The following is a 15403-nucleotide window of genomic DNA, read 5'->3' as shown; positions in this document are numbered from 1 at the left end:
CTAAAATCAGGGTAGGATTTTCTAAATTATGACAATTTTTGATGTAAAAATCCTACTAACATTATAAGTGCACATCATTATAAAATAAAATAAAAAATGCAGTTCATGACCCCTTTAAGGTTTGTTGTCATAAAATACTTCTGTAAATAAATATAATATACATTTCTATACTTTTATTTAATGTGTTTAATACATCCGTATAAATATAAATTAATTATACATTTCGCTTAACCAAGTCAAGTCAAGTCAAGTGTATTTTTATTGTCATTCCTCTATATAACATGTATACATTGGAAAGAGATGGCGTTTCTTCAGGACGATGGTGCACCACGGAACATTACACAAAACTACATAAAGTGCCAAATTGATATGAACTACACTTAACACTTCACATGCACCATTTGTGGACCCAAAGTGGCCGCTGCGTGCTACCGCGCCGCCACACAAAGTGCTCTACTGGAGCACTGTAATCTTGTCAAAAGCCCTAAACTGAATGATAAATGTATGTTGCAATGTTTAATACGGAAATAAACATGCCGGTAATTTGGTTATATTAAAAAGGTCTTTTTATCTTATTTAACAGTAATTATTATAGTTGACTTATAACTCTCACGTCTCCCACACTTTATACACGTGAACAGCCGCGTACAAATACACCTGCTTCGGATTGGAATCTTAAGATGGTGAAATACCCTTTTAAGTACACTTTGCAGTGCAACTGAACGTGTCAGATAGGAGAGACAAAGGCTGTGTCCGAAAGCACACCCTATACCCTTAAATAGGGCACTATTTGAGGGGACAGTCATTTGCAGTGGTGTCCAAAACCATAGTGGAAGTTAGCGAGTGTACAACCAATGTATGCTCAACGACTAGAGAATACCCACAATGCACTGTGAGAGTCGCGCGCCGAATGAATTCCCGTGCCTGACCAGAAGATGGCGTCCGCAGCTGAATCATCCATCCATTAATTTTTCCAAACCATGCTAGTCCAATGTGGCTACAGCGTAATATCATGCAGGCCTAAATTCATTTTTAATTTATTATTAAATTGTTTAACAAAGGTTTAAACATAGTTTCCATGACAGATTTCAAGATAAATCTTTTCATCTTATTAATGGAGATGTCAGTTTGCTAAGTTTCAAATGATTATTGAACTTCAAGCACAAACTAGGCAAAAGCTGGAGCCCTTCTGAATGGAAGCAGATTAGTCTCATTAATAATTCATGCAAAAAAACTTTCGCGTGTTTAAAATGTACAAGTTTATCCTTGAATGTGAATGTGCAAATCGTCACTTGCGTGGGAATTGCCTTGAATGTGTGTGTGTGTGTGTGTGTGTGTGTGTTTTTGAGACATCCCTGGCAGCACTCTCCTCCCACCCAGGTCAGTCATACTCTTTAGCCAACCAGATGCTAGCTTACCATTCAACCAATCAGAAGCCACTGAGTGTGCATACACAATAAATATATTAGTGGAGTAATGTAGGGAATAATGAATGAGGGTAAAGGGCCGATTCCGGACACAGCCATACAAAATGTGCAGAGCGTGAAGGCGTGAGGATTGGAATTGGGAACCTCTGTAGTGTATTGTATATTTTGTGTATCAAAAACGATAGAGCAGGTATTTGAGGTATATGTATTTAAAAATAATTTACATTGTTACATCAAATTTAAAATGATTTAAAAAGAATGAAAATCTATGTTTTATTTTTTACTGTTATTTCATATATTCATGCCTCGGGCTTACAAGGTTAAGAAACATTCACATCAGCAGAGATTTACAGCAGTAAAGCAACCGGTAATCATTGGTTTGTGATGCGAGTTGGCATTGAAGACATTTGAAGTAACATCAGTGGTACATGTCCGTACATTTTTTGTGTCAAGAAAATTGATTCAATGTCAAACAGTACATCCCATTTGAAATCAGATTTTCAAAAGCTGTGGCCAGCGGCACAGCCACTCAAATAAACTTAAGGGCCTTCAGCAGCATGAAAACCCACTACAATCAACTGTACTGCTACTCCATAACCTCCAGCAATAAAACCCTGTCAGTGTGAACAGATTACAGTGACTGCACACTCTTCTGGAGGTGGAGCACATCTTTGACCTCAGTAAAGATCCAGTTGCTGGCGTTTCTCCCAATCTGCACCAGCCTCCTGGCCCCCATCCCGAATCCATAACCGCGGGGTCACCCCACGCTGTTCAGAGGGCAACCGTCATTGATTGCTTTGTTGTGCGTTACACACTCGTGAACACTCCAGAATAAATAATTAGTAACTCTGCATAACAATAATTACCCACACATGTTCACGAACCCATTAGCCTCTGAAAAGCACAGGATGCAGCAAATAGCCGCCTGCTGCGATCCCTATATGCAACGCTCTCAGTCCCAATCAAACAAACGCACAACCATGTCGCTCAGGAGTGGATTTTTAGGAGTGTATTGTGTGTGTGTGTGTGTGTGGCGGGGGTGGAAGGATATAGTAGCATCAGGAGCTCTACGCACCTCCACCTCTGTAAACCACACACACAGAGCAACTACCATTAATTCTCTTTAAATAATGGCTATTGTTATGGCAAGGTTGTGAGGGTTTTAAAGGAAAAGTTTCATTATTATTTGTTCACCTTTCATGTATTTATTTTTCTTTTGGGGTACACAGCAGCTGAATTTGTGAAAAACATCCTGTTTGCTTTTTCATATAATGAAAATGAATGAGAACTAGAGACGTCAAGCTTCAAAAAAGGACACAAAAAATGGCAAAAGAAAGAGTCCTGGACTCATACACTACCATTATTTTTTTACCAGATATTTTTTTTAAAGAAATTAATACTTTTATTCAGGAAGAACCCTCCGCAAAAGTGACGGTAAAGAGATTTATAATTTTCTAAATGCTGCTTTTGAAAATTATATTCATCTGAGAATCCTGAAAAAAAATGAATCATGGTTTCCATTAAAATATTAAGCAGCACAACTGTTTTCAACATTGAAATGTTTCTTAAGCAGTAAATCAGCATATTAGAATTATTTCTGAAGGATCATGTGACACTGAAGACTGGCGTAATGATGCTGAAAATTCAGCTTTGCCAACTCTGGAATAAATTCAATTTTATAATGCATTAAAAATAGAAAATATTTATTTTATAATATTGCTGTATATGACCAAATAAATGCAGCCTTGGTGAGCATAACCATAATAATTTCTTCATAATTTCAAAAACATAAACAAATCTTACTAACCCCTAACTTCTGAGAGGAACAAAATAAAATGAACTGTTGATCATGAAATTTGTGAACTGGATAAACTGAATCACTGAAAAAATCCTTTTCAAAATAACTTCCTCATGAAGTCCTATGAAAGTGCCAAGACGAGCAGTGCGGATATATATTTTTATTTTTTTCTGTGAATAATAACTTTAATTATATTGGCAAGAAAATGATGCTAAATTCACAAAGACCATCTCAAAGCAATCATTATTACTTTTTTCAGGTTTAAATGCATGCAATCATTCGCTTTCACCATTTGCAGTGATTTTCTCTACGTTTTGTGCTTTATTGCTGCCAACTTTTTAAAATCGCCCTTCCTTGTGTGAAAAGATTTTCTTGCAGAAGTGCATGACGCATATGCTACTAGTTATGAGGAAAAATAACTTTACCTTACCTTTGGTGCGTGCCAGGACATTTGATGAGGACATATTGTTAAGGACAATACTTTTTATGATATTTTAGTAGCATCTGTTATTTTCTATGCTATAGTATGTTGGGGCAGTGGGATTTCTGAGAGGGATAAAAAAAAAAAAGACTCAACAAACTGATTAGGAGGGCTAGTTCAGGACTGGGGTGCTCTCTGCCCTCTGTAGATGAAATTGGGAAAGAGAGGATGGTAAGGAAGTTGTCTTCCATCATGAATCATGAATCTCACCCCCTCTATTAAACATTTAGCAATAGACTTATTTATCCCCGTTCCTCAAACGAGAGATATAGGCTATGTTCAGACTGCAGGTAAATGCACCCCAAATCCGAGATCTTTTAAATTCTGATTTGGGCCATTTCCATATGTGGTCCTAAATCCAATACAGGTCAGATGTTTAGCAATGCGACCTCAGTCTGAACAGTCATATCGGAATTCTGTTTAGACTTTTTACGTCACTCTAGAGTAACATTCGTCACAATTCTGCGCTCATGAGAGTCACTTCAAAGATTTGTATACATACCCAAAGTTATCAAGACTTTGTGAAACAGTTACAGTGACAGCTCTATATACAAGCAAAACATGAGGGCTCGTAACTCTGCTCTCTTTTTTCGCATCCTCGTCTTAGTTTTTTTTTAAATATTGCCTGTGCAATATAAAGCGTAATCACTTACTGTAATGTCCTCCGTGTTTAATTCCGTTGGACAGCGTGCTGCGTGACGTCCACATGCGGGTCAGTTTAGGACCATGATCTGTTCACACTGGAATCTGATATTGGCCATATTTAAAGGTTTAGTTCACCCAAAAATTAAAATTAACCCATGGTTTACTCACCCTCAAGCCATCCTAGGTGTATAAGACATTCTTCTTTCAAATGAATACAAGTTTTAAAAATGTCCTGGCTCTTCCAAGCTTTTTAATGGCAGTGAATGGCAGCCCAAAATTTGAAGACCAAAAAAGTGCATCCATCCATTATAAAAGTAATCCGCACGACTCCGGGGGGTTAATAAAGCCCTTCTGAAGTGAAATGATGTGTTTGTGTAAGAAAAATATCCATATTTAAAGGGATAGTTCACCCAAAATGAAAATTATCCCAAGATTTACTCACCCTCAAGTCATCCTAGGTGTATAAGACATTCTTCTTTCAGACATTCAGAGTTATATTTAAAAAGTCCAGGCTAATACAAGCTTTATAATAGCAGTAATTGTTGCTCTTTTTTTGAAGTCCATAAAAAATGCATCTGTCCGTCAAATAACGTGCTCCACACGCCTCTGGGGGGTAAATAAAGGCCTTCTGAAGCTAATCGATGTGTTTGTGTAAGAAAAATATCCATATTTAAAACTTTATAAAGTAAAGTTTCGGCCAATGAGTTTCAGAAATCCTTTATTAACCCCCCGGAGCCATGTGGATTACTTTTATAATGGATGGATGCACTTTTTGGGCTTCAAATTTTGGGCTGCCGTTCACTGCCATTATAAAGCTTGGAAGAGCCAGGACATTTTTTTATATAACTCAGATTGTATTCGTCTGAAAGAAGAATGCCATATACACCTGGCATGAGGGTGAGTAAATCATGGGCTACTTTTCATTTTTGGGTGAACTATCCCTTTAAAACAACAATGTGAATAGATATACAGCAATAAATTGAGCAATACATCGGACATAAATTGGCTGTGTCATATGGAATCTCACGAGTCATGTTAAAGGGCTTTTAGACTGATCGCACAAATTTTCAACATCCTAAAAAAATTGGATGAACCCATTCCGTTTTAACCCACCACACGCGTTGAGGTGCGTATGCTGCTTGTGCAGCCTGAGGCAAAGAGCATCGCAGGGGCCTCTGAGCGTTTGACTGAATGGCCTTGAACTGAAAGGTATGTTTTTGATTGGAAGGAAGAGGTTTGTTTTCCTACGAGATGTTCTTCTCCAGGCCTCCTCCTGCGTAGAGCAGTGATCGTGAATGGCAAGATGCTTTGAGGAGAGATGTTGATTACACGTTTATGTGTCATCCATCCCTTTGTCTCTGAGAACTCAACATTTCTCAGCATGAATAAAACATGATTCATTGCCATTTTGTAGCTGCACTTTATAATCTGCAAATCATGTTTTGCTGATGTTTGTTTTCCCTCTCTGCCTTCTTTTTTTTCCACGTTCATTTCTGTTTTCAGGGAGATACAGCTGCCTTGGAGGAAATTAAAACATTCATCCGAAATGAAGTATTGCGTGTATTTGAAGGTACATCATCTGCCACCACTGAGGTGTTTTCTTTTAGTCTCCACCAGTAGACGAGAGATTTGGTTCTTTTAATGGGTGTTTGGAAAATTGTGACACAAAACATTGAAAGACATTTAAAAGGCATTTGACAACATTAACAGTACTGCAAATGAGCTCTTTACCAGATGGGCTCTAAAAATGAGAAGAGTTAAGATAAAGTGGAGTGATAAAGTGTATTGCCATTATTATTGCTTGTTTTAATGTCAGCTAGCACAGAACTTTGACCTTAGACTTAAAATAATGTTTCTGGAGCACCAAATCAGCCTATTAAAATGATTTCTGAAGGATCATGTGATACTAAAGACTGGAGTAATGATGCTGAACATTCAGCTTTGCCATCACAGGAGTAAATTACATTTTAAAATATATTAAAATAAAATGGTTATTTTTAAATTGTAATATTATTTCACAATATCAGTTTTTACTGTATTTTTGATTAAATAAATGCAGACTTGGTGAGTATAAAAGACACTAAGAGTACTGCAAATGAGCTCTATACCAGCTTTTAATAAAAAATTACCAGCTAAAAAATTAAATAGAAAAATTTATTTTATTTGTTTTTATTTGTTTTAATATTTTTTATTTCCTATATTTTTGTATTTTTTACATTTATTTTATTTTAAAATATACATTCTTTTATTTATTTTTTATTTTATTTAAAATATTTAATTTTATTATTTTTGTATTTTTATTATTTTATTTAGTTATTGTTTTATAATTTATTTTTTAATTTTGTTTTATTTTTATAATTTTTTAGTAATTTTTGTATGGTATTTATTTATTTATTCATTTTTATTGAGCGACAATTTGACATTTTGTTAACTGAAAGCTCTGTTCCATGACTCTAAGATAATATAATTAATATCAAATCTTATATCATATCAATCATATATCATATCATAATATGGAAGCTTAATTCTTCTTTTTTTCAGAGAAATTTTCAGACAGTTTGCTGCAGAAGACACCAGCAGCTATATTAGCCGCACAGGGTCGACAAGGCCCTCCGGGGCCACCCGGTAATGATGGCTCCCCAGGACCCCCCGGAGAGCCAGGACCTCCAGGCTCCCAAGGTAGGAGCCAAAACCCAAAAGACTAAACATAGTATGGACCTCTTGACGCTGCTCCTACGGTGGTCTTGGCTCACACAAAAACACAGATGCGCAAGACCATGATTTATTTAAATGACTCATCTGTTTCCCCAGTATTAAGCTAAGTTTTTTTGCTTGCTTCTCAAGGATTCCAGGTTTTATTTTCTCTCTCTCTTGGTAGAAAAGAGTGTGTGTATGTATTATGTTTGGATTTACTGTGTCAACTGCTGCTCAGATGATTGATTGAGTTACACTGAACGGAGCGGGTTGAGGTCATGTTGCTGTTTTGGCCAAGTCCAGCTTTGAACCTCAAGTTTTGATCACGAAAGCTGAGGAGTTAAAAAGGAGTCTTTTAGTTTGAGCCAACAGTATCTAGTGCAGAAAACTAGAAAACGAGCAAGACGGTAATGTCCTTCCTGCATGCCGTGCAAAAAATGGCCGTTGATTGGAATATTAGGAACGGGGGCTTCACAAGAATCTTGCTGGCTACGTTAGAGGAGAAAGAAGGAAGATAGCTGCATGACAAAGTGGCATATGGTGCCGGGAGCATATGAAGACGGATGAAGAACCGACCCAGAATAGGTGAATGTAATATCCCTGGACAGACTTTTGAGAGCAAGAAAGATAAAGAGAAGTGAGCGGATGGAAAAAAAAGCCACAGAATATCTCACTTTTTTTGGATTAAGCTCACGAAGGGGAGTGAGAAAATAAGCAATTCGGAAGATTCATCAAAGACTAGCAACTGATATACCGTTCCTCTAGTGTTTCTCATCAATAATGACTTGCAGTTTGGTTCTGTCCCTTCTGTCTGAGTTCCTAAGGACCCATGATACTTTTTAAGATTTAAACTATACGGTGTACATTCGAACTCTAATAACTGATGTCCATGCAAAGAAATCACATACTTTGGGCTGTGCTGAGTGCGTATACACATCTGTCATGTTGTGAAGATTGTTTTATTTATATATAGATTGTGTTGATGCATTTACAACAGCGGATGGAGCTCAGAAATGCTCATTTCTATCACTTTAATATGTATTTTTGTTGTGTGGCACATTTAACTGCGGATTGGGCTTTGGAGAATGTTGGAGAGAAACATTTCTCTGCAGGCACAAATCCAATGTGAGGTATCAGAGATGGAATATTAACTCTGGTAAATCTGAGTTGTTGTTGTTGTTTTGTTTTTTTTTGGTCAGATGTTGACGTCCACCTCCGTGTGGCTTGACAAAGATTGCGGGTAATATTTCCTCATTATTCCTCGTCATCCTCCGCTGGAGTCTGTCCTCCTTTGGAATCCTCAATCTGGCCACTTTTTCATGTCATATGCTAAAATATATTGTTATGAAGAAAAATACCTCTGCAATCTTGGATGCTTTACACGTCTGAGTCACATTAATTCCACTCGGGGGCAGTTTTCTTGCTACTTAAAAGGATAGCTCACCCAAAAAGGAAAATGTTGTCATTACATACCCTCATGTTGTTCTAAACCTGTACGAGTTTCAGTATTCTGTTGAAGACAAAAGAAGATTTTTTTTTTGGTAATCAAACACTTAATAGTAGCCATTGACTTCCATAGCAGGAGATATAATACTATGAAAGTAAATGGCTACCGTCAACTGTCTGGTTACTGACACTCTTTAACATATCTTCTTTTGTGTTCAGCAGAAGAAAGAAACTCATACAGGTTTGGAACAACATGAGGGTGAGTAAATGATGACAACATTTTCATTTTTGGGTGAACTATCCCTTTAAACTAAATGAGAATCTGCAACATTAATATGTCTTAGTAGGCGTTGCTCAAGAACGCTTCCAAATGCTGGTGTTGAATTTAAATGCTTTTGCTTTTTTTATGTCATTTTTGTGCCTTTTTTGGGGTGCCGTTTAGCTTTTCCTTATTTATTTCAAATATGTTCTTAAAGGAACACGTCGACTTTTTGGGACTTTAGCTTATTCACCGTATCCCCCAGAGTTAGATAAGTCCATACATACCATTTGCATCTCTGTGCGTGCCATAACTCTGTCTGACAGAGGGTAACAGTGAAAACCGTGGGTTTTCACTGTTAGAAAACCCACGATTTTCTAGACCGATATGGCTAGGAACTATTCTCTCATTCCTGCGTAATGATCGAGGAAGTTTGCTGCCGTACCATGGGTGCAGCGGCACAATGATATTGCGCAGCGCCTGAAAATAGTCCCCTGCATTCTCTCTGTGCAAGCAGGTTTTTCACGTTGGTTATGTTGACGGAAGTTAGCCTATTTTCAACCTCCCGCAGTTTCTCTTGTAGCCAATACGGAAGTGACTTAAAGGGATAGTTCACCCAAAAATTAAAATTTGCCCATAATTTACTCAACCTCAAGTCATCCTAGGTGTATATGGCATTCTTCTTCGAATGACGAATAAAATCTGAGTTATATTACAAAAGTCCAGGCTAATCCAAGCATTAGAATTGGATTCATAGTTGCTCTGTTTTTGAAGTCCCTAAAAAGTGCATCTGCCCATCAAATAACTGCTCCACGAGGCTCTGGGGTGTTAATAAAGGCCTTCTGAAGCGAATCGATGCATTTGTGTAAGAAAAATATCCACATTTAAAACTTTATCAAGGAAACTTTCGACCGACCGCCTTCCCTGTTCAATTTATGGAAAAATTGTTGAAAGTTCCTCTGCCGATCGAAAGACTAACGCGACCAGGTCCGCTCGTCATGACGTCACGTACGCATCTTGAGTTTCACTTTCAACATTCAACACTTTTCCATGGAAGGCGGTCGGTCGAAAGTTTACTTGATAAAGTTTTAAATATGAATATTTTTCTTACACAAACACATCGATTCGCTTCAGAAGGCCTTTATTAACACCCCGGAGCCGCGTGGAGCACGTTATTTGACAGACAGATGCACTTTTTATGGACTTATAACTGGTAATATAACTCAGATTTTATTCATCTGAAAGAAGAATGTCATATATACCTAGGATGACTTGGAGGTGAGTAAATTATGGGCTAATTTTCATTTTTGGGTGAACTATCCCTTTAAACTGCAATTCATCAACTGGCCGCTAGAGAAAGGCTCCAGAAGAGAGCAGAATCTCATTGAGCCCCATTTTAAAATGCCCAACTTTACAGCAGAAAAAAACATGTTTACAGTCTGGTACAAATTGTGGTTTTGGTCTATATGGCTAATTTTGCCCTTATTGACAACTGAGGGGGGTGAATTTTTTTTTATAACTCATTCGTTTACATTATATAAAGCCTTAAAGTTCTGCATAATTAAGGGCGTGGCCACTTTGAGTGACAGGTGAATTGCTCCGCCCACATCCCGCCTCTTTGTCTGTTATCCAGGAGTGACGTGCGACGACGCACTGCCAAGATGGCAACGGCCAGCTCGTCCCTTCTTTACGCTTCAAAACTGCTCTTCAGAATCCTATGGGTGACGTCACAGACACTACGTCCATATTTTTTGCAGTCTATGGTAATATCATTGGTACTGCACCCATGGTACGGCAGCAAAGTTCCTTGATTACTACGCAGGAATGAGAGAATAGTTCCTAGCCATATCGGTCTAGAAAATCACAACTTTTAATTTTCCATCGGTTTTAGTACACGATGTAACTATACACATCACATAATGTAAATAGGAAAATGTTGGGGTTATTTTGTCACTTATTGAGCAGTAGGCTAGCTGGAGCCGTTTACCTCCAGTCTTTGTGCTAAGCTAGGCTAGCGGTGGGTGCGTCAGTGAGTTATGGCACGCACATCGATGAGAACGGTATGTATGGACTTATCTAACTCTGGGGAATAAGGTGAATAAACTAAAGTCCAAAAAAGTCGGTGTGTTCCTTTAAGATGAAACGATTTATCGTGTTTCATGTTGTTTCCTTAAAATGACTTATGCACATGAACCACATATATGTGGTTCATGCAATTTGAGAGTCATATAACATCATAACATCTACTTATGCAACTGTTTTACAAAGCTCAAGTGTAATCAGCCATGCTTATGTATAACAATTTTTTGGGATAACATTTTTTAATCCCTTTGTAACGTTTTTATTCATTTAAAGGTGTGTCCTAGAGTGACGAAATCCTCTAACTTGGTTTCATTAAAAATGTATCTAATTTATATTTTCAGCTGTATTTTCCTGCATGCCAAGAACATACCCAGTTATACTTAATGCTGAGTGAGCCGTCATTTTATGAATATCAAATGTCATTTTATGCAGAGTAATGTAACATTTTTAAAAGGTGTTTTTTTTTAACTAACTGGTGGTTTATATGAGCAGATTTTATGGAAATACTGAGCCATTAAATGTAAATATATTTCTATAATGTTTTTATTCTCATTTTTATTTCTCCACAAGGTTTAGACTTTTTTTCCTGAGTATGAAAAAGGATTTTTAATGTAAGATCTTAGCAAGATAACAGTTTGTAGATGTTGCTGCAAGTATTGTATTGCAGCTCCCCCTGCCTTATAGCTGTGCAGTATGAACTCCCGCCTCGAGCAGGGGGTGGTAATGCAGTGATTGTGAGCGGCCACAGGAAGCCATGATGTGATGCCGCAGGTAGAGTGCTGTCCTTCCGTGGAATGCCATTGCATCGGATGAATGCATCTGAAGGTGTCGAGTCGACACACTTTAGTTAGTTAGCTAGTTAGTGTGTTTGCTTGTGTAAGTTGCACATGTAAATTAGCACTGGTCACACTGACGATTACTGCATCATTTGGCATCTCTTGGGTATTTTCTTTATTAACACCTTCAGTGTTTCTCTTTCAGGCTTGGCTGCCTTAAAGGAAACACATCACTAATGCATGTGTATTTTGACTGGAGGCAGTTTTCTGCATGCCATTATAAGATGATCTTTTGAATGGTTTCTTACTGAGTGTGTGAAAACAAAACTAAAAGATCAGCATCAGCTAATGCGTTTTTGTTTGTTCGTTTGCCTGCCCGCTGTGTGTGACATGCCGTCCAGCGCTGTCAGCATTTGTGGTGCTCTTTAAATACTTTGAAAGCGTGTTTCTGAGAGATGGATTTGTCATTACTCCTGAAGGGCTTAGAAAACTGTCTGAGACTAGTTGTGTAATACAGCAAATTTGATCAGGGTTTTATGTACAGTTCCCAACTAACTTTTTTTTACGGATGCAGAATTGTTTGGATATTATGTCTCAGCAAATCTGTTAAGATCTGTCAATGCTTTTTCAAAGATGGTAAAGATGGAATACAGTATAAAGTATTATATTAAAATCATCACATGACCATAACTCTCTCCCTCCCCACAATTACTCCCCCCTGCATAGATATATAAAGACGTATATATTCCATATCTGACATTGGGCTTTTGTGTGTTTTACCCCTACAGGGTATCGGGGGATGAAAGGGGAACGGGGTCAAATGGGGTTGGGAATTCCAGGAGCTCCAGGCCCCACTGGACCACCAGGTACAAAACTCTCCAGCACTGTTTAGCCATTTAGGAATATTTTGGATAAACATTTCAAATTGTGTTGACTCTTTCTGTTATATATCTTTCATATACCATAGAAAATAATTTAGATTAGTTAGCCTATATAATTGTTCACTGAATAGGTATAATTCATGTGCATTACCATTCAAAATTTAGGGTAAGTTTTTTTTTTAAATAATACTTTTATTCAGCAAGGAGTCAAGGACGCACGCATTAAGTTGATTTAAAAAGGACAGTAAAAATGTATAATATTATTGGAAATAATGATTTATATTTCAAGTAATTGATGTTATTTTCAGCTATCTATAAAAAATGTATCAGTTTTCACAAAAATATTAACTCTTTCCCTGCCATTGCAGACATTTCTGCTTTCCCTGTTTGCTCTGTTATGCATGTTCTGAAAGAGTACTGAATCTTCCGACCGAAAAAAAAAAGCAAAAACAAATGATATTATATGCAAGCAGATGTATATGTAAAATAACGCGATCATCAACACGCAGTGTTTCAGCCCGATGCAGTTATCATTTTCACGTTCAGTGCCGCGTTGTTAAAATAGCAAATGCACTCGCGCCCTGTTCACCCATGTGTGTGCTGGTCTGAAAACGAGGTGTGTTCAGGCGCATTTTTGGTGCATTGCTATTTTGAGGCAACTGAAAACGACTGCACCATTGACCAACAAAAACCTGGTCTAAAGTCAACAGCGCAGTATTTTTTGTGTTATTTAAAGGGCGCGTTAGTAAGTACTTATTACACACATAGTGACGCGCAGCAGCACACAAACATTTTTAAATATTAAAAATAAAAGAATTCCTCTCTGGAGAATTGTTTCCGCTATTCTTTCCGCTCGCCATGTAAATAGCAAATCCGCCATGGTGCAAGTGCAACTGGCTTTTAAAGGGAATGGGAGATGAGACTCTGATTGGTTTATTGCATGTTACACCCAAAACACACCCATGACTCGTTAAAAGAATAGGTACTACCCTTTTTGACCATGCGCCTGGCACACCGACCGTTTTTTTCCGTCATTAAACTAGCAAAAGTAGATTTGGACATGCCCTAAGTCCACCTGCGCAATGCGCTTCAGACCATGCGCATAAGATTGTTAAAATAGTTCCCTAAAAAGCAAATAAATCAAAACTACCTAATGTTACTGAATGTAATGTCGACCCAGGACGAGCTATAGGACTGTGAAAATTTGGGGTGTTGATGGACTCGATCTACTCCATCTGTGTTTTGATCATCATTCTGAATCCGATCAGATGTATTCTTTGACAAAAACATGATTTTTTTTCTCAGCTTTTTGCTCAAAATTATGGTTTTTTTATGAAACTTAACCATATTCAAGTGCTGAGGCTAGAATAATTTTTTTTGTTTGTTTAACACAAAAAAAGGTATCATTTTAATGAATCTAACCATTTTGATCAACTCTTAACGAGTGCTGAGTAGTCACTCTAAAATGGAGTGTACTGCCGGCAGGCACCATTAAAAAAATTAATAATCATATTATTTAAAACTACTGCCTAGATCAACACAAAATAGGTGTCAGTTGAAAGCTTAGAGTATGAACTTTACAATGTCAATAGCCAATTTGATTCACTCCTAAGTAGTGCTGAGTTATTTGCTGATAAATAAATAAAATAAAATAAATCATAATTTATTAAATACTTTTTTGTACTATGCACTGTAATATGTCAAAAACATCATACAGCTCTATGTCCTTTGAAAAGGAACACACAAGCATTTGTTTTGGGCTTTGACTTAACTTGAGTGAGTTCCCTTTCGTTCAGTCACTACGACGTACGTTAGTGACTAACGAATGGGGGTTTCGCTTAGAAGCCAATCATCTTCATCGTATTCAACACCGCCCAATGGCAGTGCCAATGCCATGGGCATGCGGAATTTGCATGCGTAACTCCGCCCCACCTCGTGGGTATATAAGGAAGTACGCTGCGAACATCGCATTATGTTTCTGCTTTGGAGCCAAGAGGATCTCTTCACTCCTACAAGCCTGATCTGAGTCATCGACAGCTTTCGAGACGAGCAGCTTTCCAGAGGCGTTGGTGTTACGGCGCGTTCCAGTGATCATCATACTGCCTGCCTGCTGATCTGCGCAGTGGTCTGCTAGACAGCTGGTGTGTGGTCCCTGGGCGCTTCGGCGTTCTCTGCGAGGCTTTCCTCTCATAAAAGAGCTTACACGTGACGCGTCCTTTTCAGGATGTCTCGTCCGTGTACTTCTGGGTGTGGTCGGTTGCTTTCCTCCTCTGATGGGCACGAACACTGTCTGGTATGTTTGGGCTTTCAGCATGCTCAGACAGCGTTCGCGGATGAGTCATGTTCTCACTGCGGGAACATGACCATCGCAATGTTGCGGTCAAGACTCCATGACCTTCGTACTGAAGTGAGAGTCCCCTCTACCACACCCCGATCTACTGAGTCCCAGAGGCCCAGTACTTCGGCTGGTGGTCAGGGTGACTTGACGGTTACGGTGTGGAACAAAGCCCCGACGCTCATGCCTCGGGCCACACCCCCGTCTTGCACATTGCAACCCGCGAGTGTTCAGATGCAGATCGCGGGGCCGGCTCCGGCCCCCCCCGCGCATCTCATTTGGCGCTCCGGAGGAGGATGCGATGTCGATCACCGCATCACAAGGTGGGCTCGAGTCCTCTGGAGATGATGACTCGGCTGTGCTGCCGCCCTCGGGCGTGCCAGCATTGCCCGAGTCAGATCCAGAGCTGACAGCCATGTTGTCTCGGGCAGCCACGAGTTTAGGGATCGAGTGGAACCCTCCACCCTGTCCCGAACGCTCAAGGCTCGATGATTGGTTTTTGGGGGCTCGCGCTGACACCCGTCAGTCCTTGCCCTCAATACCTTTCTTTCCCGAGCTGCATGAGGAACTCACGCGGTC

The 15403-nt window shown here is 38.8% G+C and overlaps 1 protein-coding gene across 1 annotated transcript in view; it reads left to right on the top strand.

The window, feature by feature from the left end:
- The window catches only part of LOC307141746 (uncharacterized protein), a gene marked incomplete at its 5' end in the record, with an annotated part of 252555 nt that extends 243476 nt beyond the window's left edge, over window positions 1-9079 (top strand). Inside the window, 2 exons of the mRNA XM_079842185.1 lie at window positions 5855-5921; window positions 6893-9079. Of these exons, the coding sequence (XP_079698311.1) occupies window positions 5855-5921; window positions 6893-7056 (231 nt within the window). The 3' untranslated portion in view covers window positions 7057-9079. The remainder of the gene's footprint in view (window positions 1-5854; window positions 5922-6892) is intronic.
- Between the last annotated feature and the right edge of the window lie 6324 nt (window positions 9080-15403).

This window comes from Gobio gobio, assembly GCF_949357685.1.
Source record: "Gobio gobio genome assembly, chromosome: 18".
NCBI lineage: Eukaryota > Metazoa > Chordata > Actinopteri > Cypriniformes > Gobionidae > Gobio > Gobio gobio.
Note: the sequence above shows the minus strand (reverse complement) of the source record. Positions and strands in the feature narration are given on the sequence as shown.